At 40.6% G+C, this 20294-nt stretch overlaps 1 protein-coding gene across 1 annotated transcript in view; it reads left to right on the top strand.

Annotated features, from left to right (window-relative positions):
- Nucleotides 1–43: 43 nt before the first annotated feature.
- Nucleotides 44–20294, top strand: part of iars2 (isoleucyl-tRNA synthetase 2, mitochondrial) — a 49977-nt gene continuing 29726 nt past the window's right edge. Inside the window, 14 exon segments of the mRNA XM_034195172.1 lie at nt 44–517; nt 4001–4123; nt 9652–9805; nt 9885–10033; nt 10260–10309; nt 10404–10513; nt 10616–10703; nt 12701–12816; nt 12918–13087; nt 14325–14415; nt 16205–16356; nt 18834–18936; nt 18939–18965; nt 18968–18992. Of these exon segments, the coding sequence (XP_034051063.1) occupies nt 248–517; nt 4001–4123; nt 9652–9805; nt 9885–10033; nt 10260–10309; nt 10404–10513; nt 10616–10703; nt 12701–12816; nt 12918–13087; nt 14325–14415; nt 16205–16356; nt 18834–18936; nt 18939–18965; nt 18968–18992 (1628 nt within the window). The 5' untranslated portion in view covers nt 44–247.

Here is a 20294-nt window from a genome sequence, read left to right as displayed (position 1 = left end):
ATGCCTTGGATGCGTCTAGTCTGCTAAGTAAGAGAAGAAGAAGAAATCACGTGACTGGAGAAGCGGAAGAATCGTTGCGGTAAAACAAACCGAGCTTCGATACATTTGTTCCAACACGTTGCTTCAGTTTGTTTTGTTTTTTTTTTTGGTAGCATGGAGAATGTAAGCCTCATTTTTGTCCAAGTTGATTAAGAAATAGCCGGTTTCCTCAGTTTGTTTCGTTTCTCCCTCTCCCCATCGTCTCTTCATGCTGCTGCGGCGCGTTTGTTCACTAAACCACAAGCTAGCGAGACGGGGACTGAGGTCACAGCCGGGATGCGGCCTCCTCCACCGCGCTGTTTCCTTCAGCAGCAGCCGCTATCGAGGCGTCAGTTCTGGCGGAGACAGCGCGCAGCAGCACGCAGAGAACGGGGCTCCTCAGGAGCAGTACCGACACACGGTGCTGCTTCCTCACACGGAGTTTGCGATGAAACTGAGCGGACAAAAGCTGCTGGACCGAGAACTACAAATCCAAAAGGTTGGTACCTTCATGGTAGGGGTGCATTTATGACGACATTCCTTGACACCAAAAATAAGCTTTACCTGTGGAATCCACAGGGCTGCAAAACCAGTTACTTTTTGTCCACAAGTAAATGGTCTGGAACGCAACTTTAAGTTGATTTTTTTTTTTTTTTTTGGGGGGGGGGGCTGTTAGACCACCTAAAAGTTAACTTCTCAAATGAATAAAACTTTTCCCACTATGGGAATGCGCATGCGCAACCAGGTTCAGAGTTCAAGAGGTGTAAAAACGTAAACACGGTCGGTCAGTGACAGCGTCAAACTGTCAAAATCTATAATAAGCATAATTGTACAGATGCTTATAAGAAGGAGTGAAAATGCAAATGTTTTGCCAAGCCAGTACAATATAAATATTATAAATAATTACCTTTGAGATTATCCCAAACGCTTTCTCCACTGTAAAAGCTGTGTACGCCACTGGCGCATAAATTAAGACTTAGTGCACTCCTATTTGCACCACCCTCAAATTTAATGTATAATATTAAATGCAATATGGCTTCCTCTGCTCTTCCCAGGTCAAACTCGAAAAAGCTTTCTGATAGTCTGATTTCACAGCTAAATATTTGATCCAAACTCGCAGTATTTTTAAGTTTCCTACTCCATAAACTGCCAACACCATCCCAAAATGCAATATGGCTGCCTCACAGTATGCACAACTTGTGGTGTATATAGCCAGTCCATTATCCAGAAAATTTGAGATGGTTTTCGCAGCCAATGATTAATTCGCTACAAAAAAATGATTTTATATAACGCAGCGTCCAGCAGCACATTAAATGCTAGCACCCTCCTAATGACAGGGTAGCTGTCCCTCCTAACGATGGGACTGATCAGTTCCACCTATTGTGCTAACTAGAACACAATAGGTGCTAATTAAAGCGATTGTTTAGTCACTAGCCAATAGCAGTCTGCCTCTCAGTAGGAGGCATCTGGTTAGGTTTAAAACTCCAGCTTTTGTGGCTTTTGTTTGTTCTCGACAAGTTCAGACAGAAGTCAGACTACCAGAGCAAGAGTTTTAGCTGAGGAAGCTTCTGTGATTTGAAGTGAAACGTCCTCATGTCAAGCAACCCAGTCCAGTCAAACATTCAAGCTTCTCTACTATGGAAACCACCTGGACAACTGAGAGCCCACACAGAAATATCCCAGCAGTCATAGAATGCGAGGCAGGGTATGCCCAGGACAGGATGCCAGTCTGTTCCAGGGCCACAAACAGACAAACAAACACATTCACACCCACTCGCACAGTGGACAATTTAAAGATTCCAGTCCACCTAACCCGCATGTCTTTGGATGTAGGAGTAAACCGGAACACACGGAGGAAACCCACACAAACACAGGGAGAACATGCAAACTCCACACAGAAAGGCCACAGGCGGGAATTGAACCCATGACCTTCTCGCTGTGAGGCAACAGTGCTAACCTCTAAGCCACCGGGCTGCCTATGGGAAAAACAGTAATTATGTATTGTTGCCATATCACCCAGCCCCACTTCAGCACAGTAACATAGATTTTCAGTTTATGTATTTAAGGTCTTGGTCTCTCTTCTTTAATTTTGGTGTATATAAAAAAAGACATTTAACAAAGTCTCTAATGTTAGATGCTTAATGGAAGCATGATGTGTTGTTGGCATAGATGAAATGTGATACCAGCATGAAACCACTTGCCATGATAAAACAAGTATGTTGGTGGTGGTGTGTGTGTGTTTTGTTTTTTGTTTTTGTTTGTTTGTTTTGTAACCTTACAAAATGCAAACTCCAGAATCATGTTGATTTGTCATCTCATCCAAGAAAATGAAGCTGTTCATAGTGGTGTAATGGGTAGCTCCTGGGCATTCCAAAGTTATTTTCTTCAGAAATTAGCACTTCATTCTCAAAACTTTCACACCAGGCTGTGTCTAGGCCCTGTCCAGAAATGCTCTTTTCTGCACAGCTGGTGACGCCTCTCATCTCTCTGGGGTCTGCTGGACAGAAGCATTCTGTGCAGTATGTGATACCTTGTCCATAAAAATGCTTCTTTTAAGTTCTAAAAACTGTTTTACTGTGAACACAGAAAAGTAAACCAGCAGCTGTTGTCAACCACTGTGTCTGTTCAAATTTTTCTTATCGTTTGTGCGATTGACACTGCCATCAGTGCTAAATGGTAAATGGCAAATGGGCTGCATTTATTTTCCATATGCATAAGATGCTCAAAGCACTTTACACATCAATGCCTGACATTCACCTCGATGTGAGGCTGCTGCCATGCAAGGCGCCAACTAAACACTGAGAGCAACGAAGGGATTAAGGACCTTTCCCAAGGGTCATTAGTGATTTTTCTTTCCCAGTCAGGCTGGGATTTGAACTGAGGATCCTCTGGTCTCAAGCCCAATGCTTTAACCACTAGACCTTCACCAGTGCTATTGCACTGTTAAACTAGAGCTGCGCTCAGAGAGCACAAGTACCTCCACCAACAGAGTAGTTACTTTTGATGTCACACTATGAAATAAAAGTTGACTGAAGTGGAACTTCAAAATGGTAAAATTCAAATCTGATCAAACATTTCTGAAGTAGTTCTGACATGAAGTCAACCATCTCCTGCAAGTGGTTTAACTTGAAAATTCCCAGTAAACATTGACCACACATCTGATTTAAATACAGAATATTAATTTATCAGGTCAACTTTGACCTTGACCAAACTTTTGCAGGTCAACATCGAAGGCCAAGGTCAATCAGAAAGCGTCTCCCTAAGAAGAACAATATGAGCCAAATTGGAATTTTCTGTGGTGAACAGTTCCCAAGCTATGGCTGATTATGTGATATTCACTTTTTGTGTGACCTTGACTTAAAACTTGATCTATGACCTTGAAAAATGAGCTCACTCTATTCTAGGGTTAACTGAACCATATATCCAATTTTTTTGATGATGATGATAGATGCAGAACAGCGCCCATGAGACTGTTAACTAACCAACAAACAAACACAGGCGATCACATAAAAAAATACTTACCTCTCCACACGCACACAGAAGGTGCTGGCTTTTTCAGATTTAACCACTCTGGAAGTCATCTACAAAAAGCGGTGGATTTGGGTGTGAACTGTGTAGATTAGCATGGCTGCACGGCTAAAACTGAGCGCTTATGTTCCCTTTTGGAAATAAACGGTGTAATGGTGCAAGAGGTTATTGTTCTTGCTTGCTTCTCAAACACATGGTTCTCAGTTCCTGTTCCCCATTCTTGGTCTACATCTCGATGCATCAGGGTGGTCATCTGGCAAAAACGAGCAGAATATCCTGAGTGCCTGCATGTAAAAACAAGACAGATCAGAGATCTGTGTTAGTGATACGCCTCTTGATCCGAGTCAAATATCTGAGTCAAAGAACTGGACAATCATTCCCCACCATGAAAGTTCATGTTTTTTTTTTTGTTTTTTTTTTTGGATGCACAAATATTATGGGCTGTCTTTTCTAGGAGTGTGGATTTGCAGAGTTGTACTCCTGGCAGAGAGAGAGGAAGGCCAAGAAAGAGTTTTGTCTTCATGATGGCCCACCGTACGCCAATGGAGATCCTCATGTTGGACATGCACTCAATAAGGTGATTGCTTTATTATTTTTAACCACATGCTTCTACAACCGCTGGCAAAAATTATGGAATCACCGGCCTCAGAGGATGTTCATTCAGTTGTTTAATTTTGTAGAAAAAAAGCAGATCACACATGACACAAAACTAAAGTCATTTCAAATGGCAACTTTCTGGCTTTAAGAAACACTATAAGAAATCAAGAAAAAAAGATTGTGGCAGTCAGTAACGGTTACTTTTTTAGACCAAGCAGAGGAAAAAAATATGGAATCACTCAATTCTGAGGAAAAAATTATGGAATCACCCTGTAAATTTTCATTCCCAAAACTAACACCTGCATCATATCAGATCTGCTCATTAGTCTGCATCTATAAAGGAGTGATCACACCTTGGAGAGCTGTTGCACCAAGTGGACTGACATGAATCATGGCTCCAACACGAGAGATGTCAGTTGAAACAAAGGAGAGGATTATCAAACTCTTAAAAGAGAGTAAATCATCATGCAATGTTGCAAAAGATGTTGGTTGTTCACAGTCAGCTGTGTCTAAACTCAGGACCAAATACAAAAAACATGGGAAGGTTGTTAAAGGCAAACATACTGGTAGACCAAGGAAGACATCACAGCGTCAAGACAGAAAACTTAAAGCAATATGTCTCAAAAATCCAAAAATGCACAACAAAACAAATGAGGAACGAATGGGAGGAAACTGGAGTCAACGTCTATGACTGAACTGTAAGAAACCGCCTAAAGGAAATGGGATTTACATACAGAAAAGCTAAACGAAAGCCATCATTAACACCTAAACAGAATAAACAAGGTTACAATGGGTTAAGGAAAAGCAATCGTGGACTGTGGATGACTGGATGAAAGTGATATTCAGTGATGAATCTCAAATCTGCATTGGGCAAGGTGATGATGCTGGCACTTTTGTTTGGTGCCGTTCCAATGAGATTTATAAAGATGACTGCCTGAAGAGAACATCTAAATTTCTACAGTCATTGATGATATGGGGCTGCATGTCAGGTAAAGGCACTGGGGAGATGGCTGTCATTACATCATCAATAAATGCACACGTTTATGTTGATATTTTGGACAATTGAAAGGATGTTTGGGGATGATGAAATCATTTTTCAAGATGATAATGCATCTTGCCATAGAGCAAAAACTGTGAAAACGTTCCTTGCAAAAAGACACATAGGATCAATGTCATGGCATAGGGTCAATGTAAACCAGCAGATCTGATTTGATGCAGGTTTTAGTTTGGGGGATGGAAATTTACAGGGTGATTCCATAATTTATTCCTCAGAATTGAGTGATTCCATATTTTTTTCCTCTGCTTGGTCTAAAAAAGTAACCGTTACTGACTGTCACAATCTTTTTTCTTGATTTCTTATAGTGTTTCTTAAAGCCAGAAAGTTGCCATTTGAAATGACTTTAGTTTTGTGTCATGTCTGTGATCTGCTTTTTTTTTTTCCACAAAATTAAACAACTGAATGAACATCCTCCGAGGCCGGTGATTCCATAATTTTTGCCAGGGGTTGTATTATTGCCAGCTTTTGTTTTTTATGACGTGTTGATTATTTAGGGTTGGCATGTTGCTTTCACTCACCCTCAGTTTGATGGGGTTTGTCAGTTTTTTTTTTTTTTAGACATAACCCACAAAGTGTTGATCTGATTACCATCGAAATTGTACACAAAGTGTTAAGTTGTCACCTGAGTCTTCCCAGATCCAGATCTGGGTCTTGTTTCCTGCTACTGCTAACACTACTACTAATAATAAAAAAGTCAAATTTTGCAAACAATGTTAGAAATATTTGGTACAGTTGAATAGCTTAACAGTTTTTCAGGAAAATGGTTTTATGTTCAGTCTGTACTTGGAGCAGATCAAGTAGTTTAGTGGACTATAGACAATCTATAGACCTGGGTTTGAATGCTTGTGCTACCCATCTGTCTTGGACAAGATGCATGCAGCATGGTGGATTAGTGGTTAGCACTGTTGCCTCGCAGCAAGAAGGTCACTGGCTCAATTCCCACCTGTGGCCTTTCTGTGTGAAGTTTGTATGTTCTCCCTGTGTTTTTGTGGGTTTTCTCCAGGTTCTCCGGTTTCCTCCCACATTTAAAGACATTCAGATGAGGTGAATTGGAAACTTTATATTTGTCCAGGTCTCCTTTGCAAAAGAGGTCTCAATCTCAAAGAGACTAACTTGGTTAAATCAAGGTTAAATAACTAAAAAAGAATGAAGACACTTAGGCACAGTGCCCATACTCTTCCTTTGCCCTGTTCTGCCAAATCCAGAGATAATTGCAAACACCACCAAGCCTCGGGGCCTACATAGGACTTACGTCTTTTACAGCGTGAGACAATGGCTGTAATTAGGTATGGACAGAGCCTTACAGTACCTTCTAGTTGATATTTTCTTAACTTCCATGTCAACGTAAACGAAGTATGAATGTGTGAGCAATGACTGTTACATTATGAAGTCACTGATAGATTTATGTCTATAAATGGTGCAAAAGTAAGAGGGGAGTGAAAAATGAAAACAGAGTAGCAGATATCAAACACATTCTCAGAATGTCAGTGGTCACGATGAATGTACAAAGCCAAGACAGCCAAGGTGAACTGGAATTTTTGGCTCTTCCTGCAGGTTCCACATCATTTTTGTCCCCTGACACTCTGGAAATTAACCACTAGGGGGCAACCCACTACTCCAGTTGGGTTGTATGTAAATGTAATTAGGATGGGTTAAATGCAGAGGACAGATTTCTTTGTATATATGTACAATGACAATAAAGGCTCTTGGTCTTCTTAAAATGGGTAATGTCTGTCCGTCACTCCCATTGTTGCTACAGTGACTTATCAGTGCTTCCGGTGTTTTCAGTTTCATGTCGGATACACATGGTCTGTGGACTAAAATCTTGGACGGGTTCACACGTGAGTGCTCTCTTTCTCTTGTAACCAAGCTAAAAGTAGGTCACTGTTAAATCCTTGTTGGTGCCGTAACTCATACGTGTGAACCAAACTGAGGTATACTTTTCTGTATTAATAACACCGTACACAGGTGGGGGATGCAGAAATATGCCTCTTTTTAGCACCAAATCACAACAAAGCTTCCTCAAGCTGCTTCACATGGGTAAGGTCTAACCTTACCAATGACCTTGAGCAAGCACATAGGTAACAGTGGTAAGGAAAACTCCCTCTGGTGTTTTTGATGGGGAAAAAAAAAAAAAAACTCAAGCAGACCAGATTAAGAGGGGTGACCTACTGCCTAGGCCATTCTAAAAGTTAGAAGTACCCAACAAAATAAACAGAATGTAGAAAACAGTCATATGGAGTCCATCTCAGAGCTGAGCCCACACTGTCTCAAGGTCTTGAGTCCTGTTGGATGTTGTTGATGTCATCGGCAGACTAAAAAACTTTTCAGCATGCAGCATCAGCCCCCCAGGTCCTTGCATCCAGCAGTCGCACCTCAGAAAGAGAGCAGAATCTAAGAGAACAGCATGTTCAGCAGTAAATCAGCAGAGAAGCACAGAGGTTACTAAAGCGATCACCAGCAGCTACCCTTACATTTCACTAACACACCCGGAATTTAGATATAGTGAGGCTGAGATCTGTTCCATTGTTCATAAGGCAAGTATAAAATATATGTAGTTTAAGAATGCTCATAAAAAAGATTCTACGGTCATCTTTCATTCATCATAGTACAGAAACAGCATTAGTGAAAGTTACAAAAGATCTTCTTATGGCCTCAGACAGTGGACTCATCCCCTTGCTTGTTCTGTTAGACCTCAGTGCTGCTTTTGATACTGTTGACCATAAAATTTTATTACAGAGATTAGAGCATGCCATAGGCATTAAAGGCACTGCGCTGCGGTGGTTTGAATCATATTTATCTAATAGATTACAATTTGTTCATGTAAATGGGGAATCTTCACAGACTAAGGTTAATTATGGAGTTCCACAAGGTTCTGTGCTAGGACCAATTTTATTCACTTTATACATGCTTCCCTTAGGCAGTATTATTAGACGGCATTGCTTAAATTTTCATTGTTACACAGATGATACCCAGCTTTATCTATCCATGAAGCCAGAGGACACACACCAATTAGCTAAACTGCAGGATTGTCTTACAGACATAAAGACATGGATGACCTCTAATTTCCTGCTTTTAAACTCAGATATAACTGAAGTTATTATACTTGGCCCCACAAATCTTAGCAACATGGTGTCTAACCAGATCCTTACTCTGGATGGCATTACCCTGATGTCTAGTAATACTGTGAGAAATCTTGGAGTCATTTTTGATCAGGATATGTCATTCAGTGCTCATATTAAACAAATATGTAGGACTGCTTTTTTGCATTTACGCAATATCTCTAAAATTAGAAAGGTCTTGTCTCAGAGTGATGCTGAAAAACTAATTCATGCATTTATTTCCTCTAGGCTGGACTATTGTAATTCATTATTATCAGGTTGTCCTAAAAGTTCCCTGAAAAGCCTTCAGTTAATTCAAAATGCTGCAGCTAGAGTACTAACGGGGACTAGAAGGAGAGAGCATATCTCACCCATATTGACCTCTCTTCATTGGCTTCCTGTTAATTCTAGAATATAATTTAAAATTCTTCTTCTTACTTATAAGGTTTTGAATAATCAGGTCCCATCTTATCTTAGGGACCTCATAGTACCATATCACCCCAATAGAGCGCTTCGCTCTCAGACTGCAGGCTTACTTGTAGTTCCTAGGGTTTGTAAGAGTAGAATGGGAAGCAGAGCCTACAGCTTTCAGGCTCCTCTCCTGTGGAACCAGCTCCCAATTCAGATCAGGGAGACAGACACCCTCTCTACTTTTAAGATTAGGCTTAAAACTTTCCTTTTTGCTAAAGCTTATAGTTAGGGCTGGATCAGGTGACCCTGAACCATCCCTTAGTTATGCTGCTATAGACTTAGACTGCTGGGGGGTTCCCATGATGCACTGAGTGTTTCTTTCTCTTTTTGCTCTGTATGCACCACTCTGCATTTAATCATTAGTGATTGATCTCTGCTCCCCTCCACAGCATGTCTTTTTCCTGGTTCTCTCCCTCAGCCCCAACCAGTCCCAGCAGAGGACTGCCCCTCCCTGAGCCTGGTTCTGCTGGAGGTTTCTTCCTGTTAAAAGGGAGTTTTGACCGTTGGGGTTTTTACGTAATTATTGTATGGCCTTGCCTTACAGTATAAAGCACCTTGGGGCAACTGTTTGTTGTGATTTGGCGCTATATAAATAAAATTGATTTGATTTGATCTTACCCTTAAGGTACCTCTGGGAATTGCACAGTTCTTCGGGGTGTTTTAATTTTGTTTTTAGATATTTGTACCCTTTTGACTTTCTCCAGTGTTGTATAAATAATGAGGCGGTTGTGTCACTAGTGTCTTCCAGTATGCTATGTTCACTATTGACACTTGGCAGTTGCAGGTGATCAAATTGACTGTGTGAGTTTGTTTTGTGGTGGTAGTGTCAGCTCACATCAGCACACATTTTGTTTTAATTCAACATCTCCTTCAATTCAGATCCTGAAAGATATCCGTAACCGTTTTGAGATGCTCAGAGGACGGCTGGTCCACTACGTTCCAGGCTGGGACTGCCATGGGCTGCCCATTGAGCTGAAGGCTCTTGGAGAGCTTGGGACTAGTGGCCTCAGTCCTCTACAAATCAGACAGAAAGGTAAAGACTGTAAGATGATTCTTTAAGATGTACATAGATTTACAGCTGCTGTAACGGGTGTTTTTTCAATTCCACCCAGCTCGGCAGTTTGCAGAGGGGGCCATAGCTCGTCAGAAGGCTGCTTTCCAACGCTGGGGGGTAATGGCTGACTGGGACCAGTGTTACTACACATTCAGTGGGGAATACGAGGCGACACAATTGAAAGTCTTCCAGGAGATGCACAGCAAGGTGGGCAATGATGATTTAAATATTGTCAATATTGACATTGTCTTCTGGAGTGTGTCCTGATCGGTGGAGAGACGGCAATTGTCAGTTTAAGTGGTAGCATTAGTGCTGCAGAAAGCACAAGAATGAGACCAATAATATTGATTCTTTCTCTTACTTGATGTCAAATCAAATACATTGTGTACATTATAAATTTTAATATGGTAATACTGCTGTTGTTCGTCTTCAGGGTCTTATCTACCAGGACTACAAGCCAGTCTTCTGGTCTCCTTCATCAAGGTACTGATAAGTCCATTTGGAGATAACTGCAGTAATTTATTTTATATTAACTCATGCCTGTTTTTGTTTTGCATTCCCATTTTGTGCTCTGTAGAACGGCTCTAGCCGAGGCAGAGTTGGAATATAATCCTGAGCATGTGAGCAAAGCCATTTATGTCAAGTTCCCTCTGGTCACCGTGCCACCTGCGATCACCTCTGAAGCAGGTAAAGTGAATACACGCGGTTATAATGTATAGGTCAACCAGAAGATGCTCCTGACAGAGTGAGAAATCTCTGAACTGTTGTCCTGATTTGTGTACTTAACAGATCTAGGCAATATTTCTGTGTTAGTGTGGACCACCCAGCCCTGGACCATTCCAGCTAACCAGGCTGTCTGCTACATGTCCAACACCCAGTAAGTACCAGCACCAGAAAATTGTAATAAGTTGGCATTTAAATTGATCTATCTGGAATTTGAATTACTCCAGTAAATTTCCAATAAAAAAAGCATTTCATGATAGCAAACTGATTAAAATCTGATGAACATTCATGCACCAGATCAATTCATAAAAACATTTTTTTTCCTATGAGGTATACCATGAGCTTACCTGTGAGCGCTGTCACCTGCTGGATGGTTAGTTGGTACTGGATTGTTGATGAAAATGGAGCAGGTGTAGTTATCAGTGACAGAGACAGACCGTTTCTGCCTAGAAAAATGCTAAAAGTAGTAAACAGTTGTTCTCTGATTGTTTCACTCCAGTTACATTCTAAAATTCAATAACGTGATCGTATCTCTCCACACATCCCTACAGAAAGGAACCCTGCCCATAACTCTAACATTCAGTTACAGTCCAAACTATACCTTTTTGGAATCTTTATGTTCAAGCAAATAATGTGGTGTAGTTTTCAATATGATTGGAGCATCTGTTAATTTTGACCCCTGTGTAATTCTTCAGTTGACCCCTACCTGGGTGCCCATTGAAAATTCAAATGGCCAGTCGTTTTTTTTTTTTTTTCAAAAGAGTAATGTCTAAGTAATATTTGTCCTGAATTTGTTGCTTCTATCACCATTTGCAGGATTGTTTCAGTTATCTGCTGCACTATCAAGCAGATGGTACAGGGTCATTAAAGCAAGTACAAATTGATTGAAAAACAGTTTCTACCCAACTGCTGTTAGAGGTTTGAATGCCACTGGAACCAAATAGTCCGGTCACATGATACACTTAAAATGAGTGCAATATTTGTTGATGTGCAATATCCACTGCCACTGACATATCCAGTTTTGTATATACTTTTCTCTTTTTTGCTAGTACATACTTATATATTTTTTCTTTTTAATTTGCCAGACTTACATTCTAACATTTGAGGTAGAAATAATATAAATTTTGATCCAATACAAACATTCACAAGCCACTTGGCACAAATTAAAGATATTTGATTCACATGTGGAGTTGAAAATAAGCACTTTTTTGTCATGTGGGTCTGTGTTTTGATTGATATGTTACAGTATATTATTATTTGAATGTAGTATTTCATATTGTTTTCAAAAATCTGTTTTATTATCAAGTATATGAAAATAAAAGGATTCCTATTAAACAGGAGACTCAGACAAAATTAAACAGAACATTTAGAATATTTAAATCTCAGTACTCAACCTTCTCAACACAGTTTATTTAAATAAAACTTGAACTCACAGCAAATATAAGGTTTTATTCGGCATATACTGAAATGTTGTACAAACAGTGAGAAATTTTTTTGGTGTTAGCAAAAATGGATTTTAGTTAACGTCTCCTCAGTGTTAAGTTAAACTCGGTCACAGGGAACACTGACAGCATGCGTTTCACAGTAAAACTGTTTGCTGGGATGCTGGCATTAAACATTTTATTGTGAAATGGTGCAAGCAGCATGAACTATCTGATGATGTTGTTTAACTTTGCTACCAGTAACATCAGCGAGCCACGCCATCTTGGAATTACAAATGTTACAATGTTAATCAAAATAAAGGTTTTGAAAATGAATTCCCCAAATTTTCATAATAAAGGATGCACAGGATCTGACAAATAGGGAGATATGGGAGCCACATAGCCACACACAGACGCTTCTTGCTTTTTACAGATGGATATGACGTCACTGAAGGTTGGCACCTTTGAATTTGTTTAGCAGCGGTTACATTGTAAAACTCGCATAACATGGTTCACAAAACCCTGAGGGAAGGATTTTGTTTGACTGGAGCTGAAGCAGGCGCGTCTTCTTTCTCTATCAACATAGGTGGAGTTTTGATGTTGCGTGTAGCTGATAAGCTTGTCAGTTTCATTTCCAAATCCATCTGCAGTTGACATGGAACTTGCATGTGATATGACCGTTTACTGTCGATGGAGGTTTCACAGTGACACTGTTGTTTGTGGCCTGCAGATACTCGCTGCTGAAGCAGTCGGACAGCTCTCAGCTGCTCATAGTGGCCACTGAGCGCACAGCCAGCACGGCAGCACTGCTGGGAACAGAGCTGGAGACCGTGGGCACCTTCACAGGTGACACACACAGACAGAACAGTCGTTACCAGACAACCTTTGAGTTGTGTCTCTCAGATACAAACCTAATGTGCTCATGTCCTGTGTTCTTGGTTTCCCAGGGACTCAACTCGAGGGCGGGTTCTGTAAACATCCCACTATTTCTGACAAGGAAGTTCCTCTGTTGCCAGCCAATCATGTGACAATGGCGAAAGGAACAGGATTGGTTCACACAGCGCCAGCTCATGGCATGGATGACTACAGTGTGGCACTGCAGTTTAAACTGTCAGTGGTATGTTCTGTGATTTATTTATTTTTAACATATCTAATCCTGCTGTATGTTGATGCACCAAAAACAAATGAAAGGTTATTGATTCTCTGTGACACAATACAGTCATTAGAAGTGTGTGTGTGTGTGTGTGTGTGTGTGTGTGTGTGTGTGTGTGTGTGTGTGTGTGTGTGTGTGTGTGTGTGTGTGTGTGTGTGTGTGTGTCAGTAAAATAGTTAAGACGTTTATGGATTGTGTTGGTATTTTATAGGGAGAAGGTCCTTAGCTCAGGTGGGGAAGCAGATCTTCCTGTATGTTGATTTTCCAGTCATCTACCCTGTAAAATGCAGCAAACGGATGGATCAGTGAATGAGTCCAAACTCTCCAGTTTAACACAATAACTCAAAAATCATAAATGCAATAATTTTGTATCTCAAAAATAAAAAGGCCATATTAGGCAAAACTGATTAAAATCTGGTGAATTGTGATGCACCTGCTCAATTGAAAAATCATCTTTGTTTTGTTGATGTAATATCCCATAGACTTTTCTGCCACCTGCGGCATCATTAGTGGATGTTGCATAATTGATTGAAATTAGGAGCAGGTGTGTCTGTTTGTGAGAAATATGCACACAGGAATGTATTAAAGCAGAAACTGTATTGTCACACTTTTTTGGCGGAGTGGGGCTTGGGCAGATGGCAGCATGTCATGCCTTGTGACCGCTGCGTGTGCATGCTGTTCAGTGGCGGTCATCGCCGTCCGCGGCTTCCTGACCATTGTTTTTATCAACTTTTTCTTCCATTTTATCATGAATTTGTAATTTCTGAACATCAGTGGCGCTTTCCACTCTGTCAGACAGACGTGTGCGTGGCGAGTTAGTGGTGTTTACAGGGTGACCGCGCGATGAGTGAAGCTGAGTTGTGAGTGTTTTGAACATGATCAAAAGACTTTCCACATCCTGGAGAGCGCCAGCAACTGCCTGGCGCTGTGTGACATGTTGGTGGCAAGTTGTGACTGGGTTGTTGTGGATAGTGGTGAGTGCTACGTGCACCTCTAAGCGCCATGCACACGTTTTCTGTGTGAGAAGAACTTTACTCATATAAAGATGGTCACAAGTCCACGCAACCCTGCAGAAAGGATTTCATATGAATGTGTCTGAAGCGGTTACTTTTCCTTCTTTGTCTGTTTCAACGTTAAATCAGTTGATAATCAATGGAAATGTAAACGCACATTTTGTGTGTGTGGTTTGCTTGTTCTTCAGGAGTGTATGATGGATGAGGACGGCAGGTTCACTGAGCTGGCCGGCCCTGAGCTGGAGAATCTGTCTGTTATGGAGCAAGGCACTGATAAAGGTACCAAATCAAACGTGTGTGTGTGAAATACAGTGCTGTGAAAAGCTTTGTACCACCTTCAGCTTTTATAGATTTAATTAGTTCTTTGACATTGGGGGTGGGGGTTATTCTAAAATGCAGTGAGTGAATAAATGAGTCCATGAGTGATCCCCTCTAGTTTTTGAGTATGACAGCTCAAAAAAACAATAAATGGTTGCTTCATGTAGGTCAGCAGAATAAAGGGCATGTAATGACAACAAACCCATTAACGTTTGATGAACTTTGACGTAGAGAGCTGCGTTGAGATTGGGACCCATGGGACCCAACACAAATCTGGCGGGAGCGAGCGGCTAAAAAAAACAAAACAAAACACTGAAGCGACAGGATGACAGTAAACAAAGGAGAATAGTGTGCCACACGCTACTTTCATAGAACGTCTTTTAATTTAACAGGAGCAGCGGGCATAACAGGAGCAAACAGGTACACATACAGAAACACAGTGCGGTGAGTTACCATGACAACACTGCATGCCCATATATGGTACATACAGGAAACTGTCAAACTAAATGAAAACAACCAAATAGTAGCACTATTCCTGACATACAGGCCAGGAAATCAAAACAAAGAACCCCCTTTAATAGCCTAAATGATGTGTTTTCTCCCGGGGGACGGGATGAGACACAAAATGAATGCATCGCTATTACTGTGTGGGCAAAAGTTCTCAGTGTTTCACGGGTGCGGGCGGGACTGGACAGACACATTGAGGGAACAGGCAGGACTGTAACATACATGTTGCTGGTGCAGGCGGTAACGGTTCAAAATTCAGTGGGAGCGGGCGGGAACGGGACAAAAAAGAATTAGTCCAGTGCAGGGCTTTACTTTGATGCATCAGATCGGTCGAAAAAGCACATTTTGTTTTGCCTGTATAACATGCATTATGTGTGTTCTCCGCCGGAAAGATTAGATGCAGCTGCGTTTGCAGTCAGCAGGACAGACCATTTCTGCACAGAAATCATAGAGTAATTTCAGAACCTTTTGTTTGTTCCACTCCTCTAAAATAATCAAGCCAGTTTCAAACAAATTTGCTCTTTACCTGCAGGTTGACCCCAGAATTGTCCTCAACAGGGTTTGTTTTGGAAAATTTCTAGTCAAAGGTCAAAATTTAGATTTTTCAGTCATTGGGGTCTGAGGTCAACATGCAATGGATTGATCTCAGAAACTATCCGGTTGTTAAGCTCTGATGTAACGCATCACGTGATAAATCTGTTTCCAGGTTCAAAGACCTGCAAGTTTACAATTAAAGTTACGTCTGTATGATCCTTTTAACTCATTGAGTGCCATTGACGCTTAAACACGTTTTTTCAGATAGTAACGCTCAGCACCAAAGATGCATTATTGCGCCAATGACACTTTTTTATGGGGGGGGGTAAATCAGCTGATCTAGCTTGTGTAAAAAAAAAATTAGAGTTGTAATCACAAGGGAACCCATTCTGTGGGTGGTAGCAGTGTGAGTGTGGACCGGAGCGCGGCTCGCTCTCCACCGTTGTGCGGACGGTATGTTTGGTATGTTTGTTGTTGACATGGACATAGAACTCAATTTTCTATGGGTCTTGAAAAAACACTCAAATGCTGAAAAATCCTGGCACTGGGATGTTCTGAACTTATAATAATATAATATTATACAGATAATATACAGTACTTACATAACACCAGAAATGTGTCACTAATTGCACTGCTGCTTGAGTTTTTATTTTTTATTTTTTTACTAAATGTCCTCATGGCTGCTTCACTCCTTGCCTTTGGATAACAGTGATCTCCATGCTGAAGGAGTGCGGTGCTCTGGTGAAGGAGGAGCGCTGCGTCCACAGCTACCCATATGACTGGAGGACGAAGCAGCCTGTTGTCATTAGACCCAGTAAACAGTGGTTCATTAACACCACGTCACTCAAAGACAAAGCCAAGGTAAACTTGTGCCAACACGTCGTGGTCGTGTCTGTTTTTTTGCACTAGACATGATTAGAAAAGGTCGTTGGTTTTTGGTTCCGTTAAGCGTTCTGGTTTAAATGTCAGTCTTTGTAAATTAACAGTGTTTTTATTGATCAGGTTTTGAATTTTCAGTAGTACGTGTTCTATTGTTAAGTTCTCAAAGTGGACTCAATTTTTGTGATTTAAAAACAAACAGAATGTCCCTGAAGATAAACTATTGGTGACGTGTGTTTGGGTGAGTTTGTTGTTATAAAGTACTCGCAGATTACTCACCCTGAGGCAGGTTTGATTCAGAGACTGAAATAAACACTTAAACTTCACCAAAAAACCAAACAAACAAAACAGCTATGACCTCCCACTGATTCCAGAGAACGACTAACGCTGCTTCAAGAAGAGACAGCTGCTATTATACTACTACTACTACTACTACTATATGATGCTGCTGGTTAAAAAAATGAAGAGGTAAAAAGTTCAAAGGCAAAAGAAGAGAATAGAAAAGTATGACACCATCCCTTTACAGGGATGAGATATTTCCGCGGATTTGACAGTCCCGGGGGTCGATTTTGTGAAACGTCCAAATCCGTTGAGAAAATTTTAGGGGGGGGGGTAAGAATGCAAAAAAAATTAAAGCCAGGAGTACCTTTGTTTAAAATTGTCGTCTATTCAGAACACTGAGTGGTCTTTATCGCCGACGCAGCAAGTTCCATCAGTCCGTCAGTCAGCCGAACGTGGAAGTAACAATACCCCTAGATTAAAGGTCCAGTTTTGAAGCCTTTTTTTACTACAACTACTAATACTATTTAAAATAATAATAATTTCGACAAGTAAAATGTTTAGAGAAAATTTAAATGTTAGAAATGTTAGAATAATTTAATAGTTACATTATTAACAATGTAGGTTAGAAATAACAGGTTTTAACTGTACAGTGCTGTCAGCAGTTAAATATGAGGTCAAGAAAGAGGTCTTTATTTTACTTTTTATAAAACAAGTACATATTTTCATTGAAGTCAAGAAAGGGTGACTATAAAGTGAGGCGGGGACCACTACGGCCATGACGGTAAGTGAAGGTTAACTTCAGCTATTAATTGATGAACAGCCAACCTAACTTGTTCATAAATCAGATCAATCTGTGTGTGAGAGAGACATTCTGATCTTCTGGTCCGAAGTAAAGTGCTGTCTAACTGGGTCACTCAGATATGAATTAAGGTCGGATATTATGTTCGTTCGTGCTAACTCTGCCAGTCACGTTACATAGCCTAGCAATGTAACCTGTGCAAATGGTGTGCATGGCTAGCTACCATGCTGTCGCCGCCAGGTTGTTTCTTTATTCTATTTGTGTGACGGTCATGCGTCGGTCATACGAAGTATGCTGTTTTGCACAGTCTGCGGTGCAGTGGTGTGGTATAACGGTGTCCCTGTCTTAAATGTATTTTCCCAAGTCCTGGCATAATTTCACATACCTAACATTTTATTTTAAATTGGGAGTCATTCTCTAAGTTGATTAGCAACACAAATTGGTAATAAAAGAAATCCTTGATGTTACTTGTAGCTTATAGTGAGATAGACAACTGTCTCCATCTTGTGGCCTTTTTGTGTATTGCAGTTTCAAAAGTTCAACCTTTGTATCCAGTCATTGGTCCAGTCATCCATCATTGCTTGCTTTATATGATGAATTGTATCACACAAGTAATGATATATTATTTATAGTATAGCCTACAGTATTTCTATAACAAATGTTTTTTATATAATTTCTATTTCTAATTTATTAACAGGCTGAATGAAATGACGCTTATTATGTTAAAAAGTAATGTGACCTTACTGTCAATAGATCGTACTTTTGATAAGCCTATGATAACTGTATTCGGGAGAATGTTTTCATAATGCTTCTTATAGTGTTAAAATGTATGTGTCTCCTGGTGCACATTGATCAGTTAAGGGACCAAAAAAAAAAAAACCCACACTGTCACAGCAGGCTTAATTTTTTTCCCCTTCGATACCTGGTGGTGGCCTGGTCTTGGTTAAAAATGCCCGGCCTGAAAAATTTCCCCAGTCCAGCCCTGCCTGCGGCCCCTTGACCCTGGCTTATTTTCCTCTGAAAATCGAATTTGCCAATCTCATCCCTGCCTTTAGAACACTTGCTGCTGCTGCTGATGATGATGGATGCAAGCAGCAGCACAAAAGTGATTCCCTCCCTTTACTACTACGAGTACTACTAAAAGTGATCAATAGCCTGTGTCACTCCTTGCATGTCATAGTATATGTGTGCCATGTTCAGATCAATTCAGAGGTGCCGTTTGGACAGGACAGGGACATACACACAGGTACAGTTGTCTCTTAGTATATAGAGATGTCTTGAAGTTTAGTTTGCACAAGTCATTTAAATTGAGTAAACATGTAGATTCTCTGACATGAACAGTGCTAACGAGTGTGTGTATGTGCACACGTTTCTACAGGAGGCGTTGAAGAAGGTACGTGTTTTGCCGGAGTCGGCGAGGGGCAGCCTGCTGGCCATGTTGGACAGAAGAAGCTACTGGGCTGCATCCAGACAGCGAAGCTGGGCGTCCCCATCCCAGTCTTCTACCACAAGAAACCGGAGAGGCTCTCATCAACAAGTAAGAATGCACGCGTCTCACACACTGTGCAGACGCGTTCAGAGGTTTTATATAGTTTCACGACAGGCTTCACCACACGGATAGTTGCATGGTCACTGAAATTTTTTGACATTTCACACTCATGCTTTAATCATATAATATTGTCACGCAGAGATGATGGAGAGTTACATCAGAACAAGTCACAGTGACTAAGGTTTCCTGGTATTGAATACCATGTTTTGTCTGGCGGTGTTTACCCCAAAATGGAGCGTTTGGTGAACACACCGCAAATCTTATGATTAAAGCTGTACGGCCTCTCAAATTTCACAAAACTGACCAAATTTAGTACCTGCTGAAATCCAAACATTATTGTATTTGTTTATTTTTGTAACATGTTGCAAAATTACAGCTCATTTTATTGAAGAGAACATGTTTATCTGAGGGAAATTCCATGGTGAATATTGTCTTTTTCTTTTACGCCATCGTGCAAACAGACTTCAGGAGGAAGGGCATGTGCATACTTGTTTGATGCATGTTCCCGGGGCGTGCACACTAACATTCGTAAAATGTGTTGTAAACCACTTCAGAGGTTTTATATAGTTTCAAAACAGTTTTTTTGGCGGGGGGGTTGGTTACCAGCCGATAGGCTGTTAACCCTAGGTCATGGCGCGGTGTCCATTGTAGTCTTTGCTGTCAGCATCCATTTATTGCGATATCTCAAAAACTGTCTGATAACTTTTTTCTCATTTGGCAAGGGCGTAATATGGGTCATTGACATTGTTCCTGTCTAAAAATCATATTTGTTCATTTGGAAGTGGTGGCAGTTTTTATGCTGAAAATAGCCATTTTGAACACTTAAAACAACTTTCTCAAAAACTGTCTAACTTTTTTCTAATTTGTCAAGGGCGTAATATGGGTTGTTGACGTATTATAGTCATAGATCCATTAGTTTGGAAATGATGGCCATTTTTATGCCGTAAACAGATCTTTTGGGTATTTGGACCCAGTTTTCTTTAAAACTGTCCAATAACTTTTCTTTTAATTTAACAAGGGCACAATATTGGTCATTGACATTGTTCCCATTGCAAAATTATCAGCGTAGATTTGTTTGGAAATGCCAGTTATTTATATGCTGAAAATGGCCATTTTGCCTTGGGCTTTAATTGAACTGGTAACCTACAGGTCCCTTGGCACTCTAATCAGACTTAGAAGTGTTTATTACTCACCAACATTTCCAAAATAGATGAGAAACATATTAGATTTATACAGAAAAAAAGTTGTTTTGGAACATTTTCCACTCTTGGTTTATTTTGTTCAAGTGAG

The sequence above is a fragment of the Thalassophryne amazonica genome, chromosome 19, assembly GCF_902500255.1.
Source record: "Thalassophryne amazonica chromosome 19, fThaAma1.1, whole genome shotgun sequence".
Lineage (NCBI taxonomy): Eukaryota > Metazoa > Chordata > Actinopteri > Batrachoidiformes > Batrachoididae > Thalassophryne > Thalassophryne amazonica.
The sequence above is the reverse complement of the archived record's forward strand: the minus strand, read 5'-3'. Positions and strand labels throughout refer to the sequence as shown.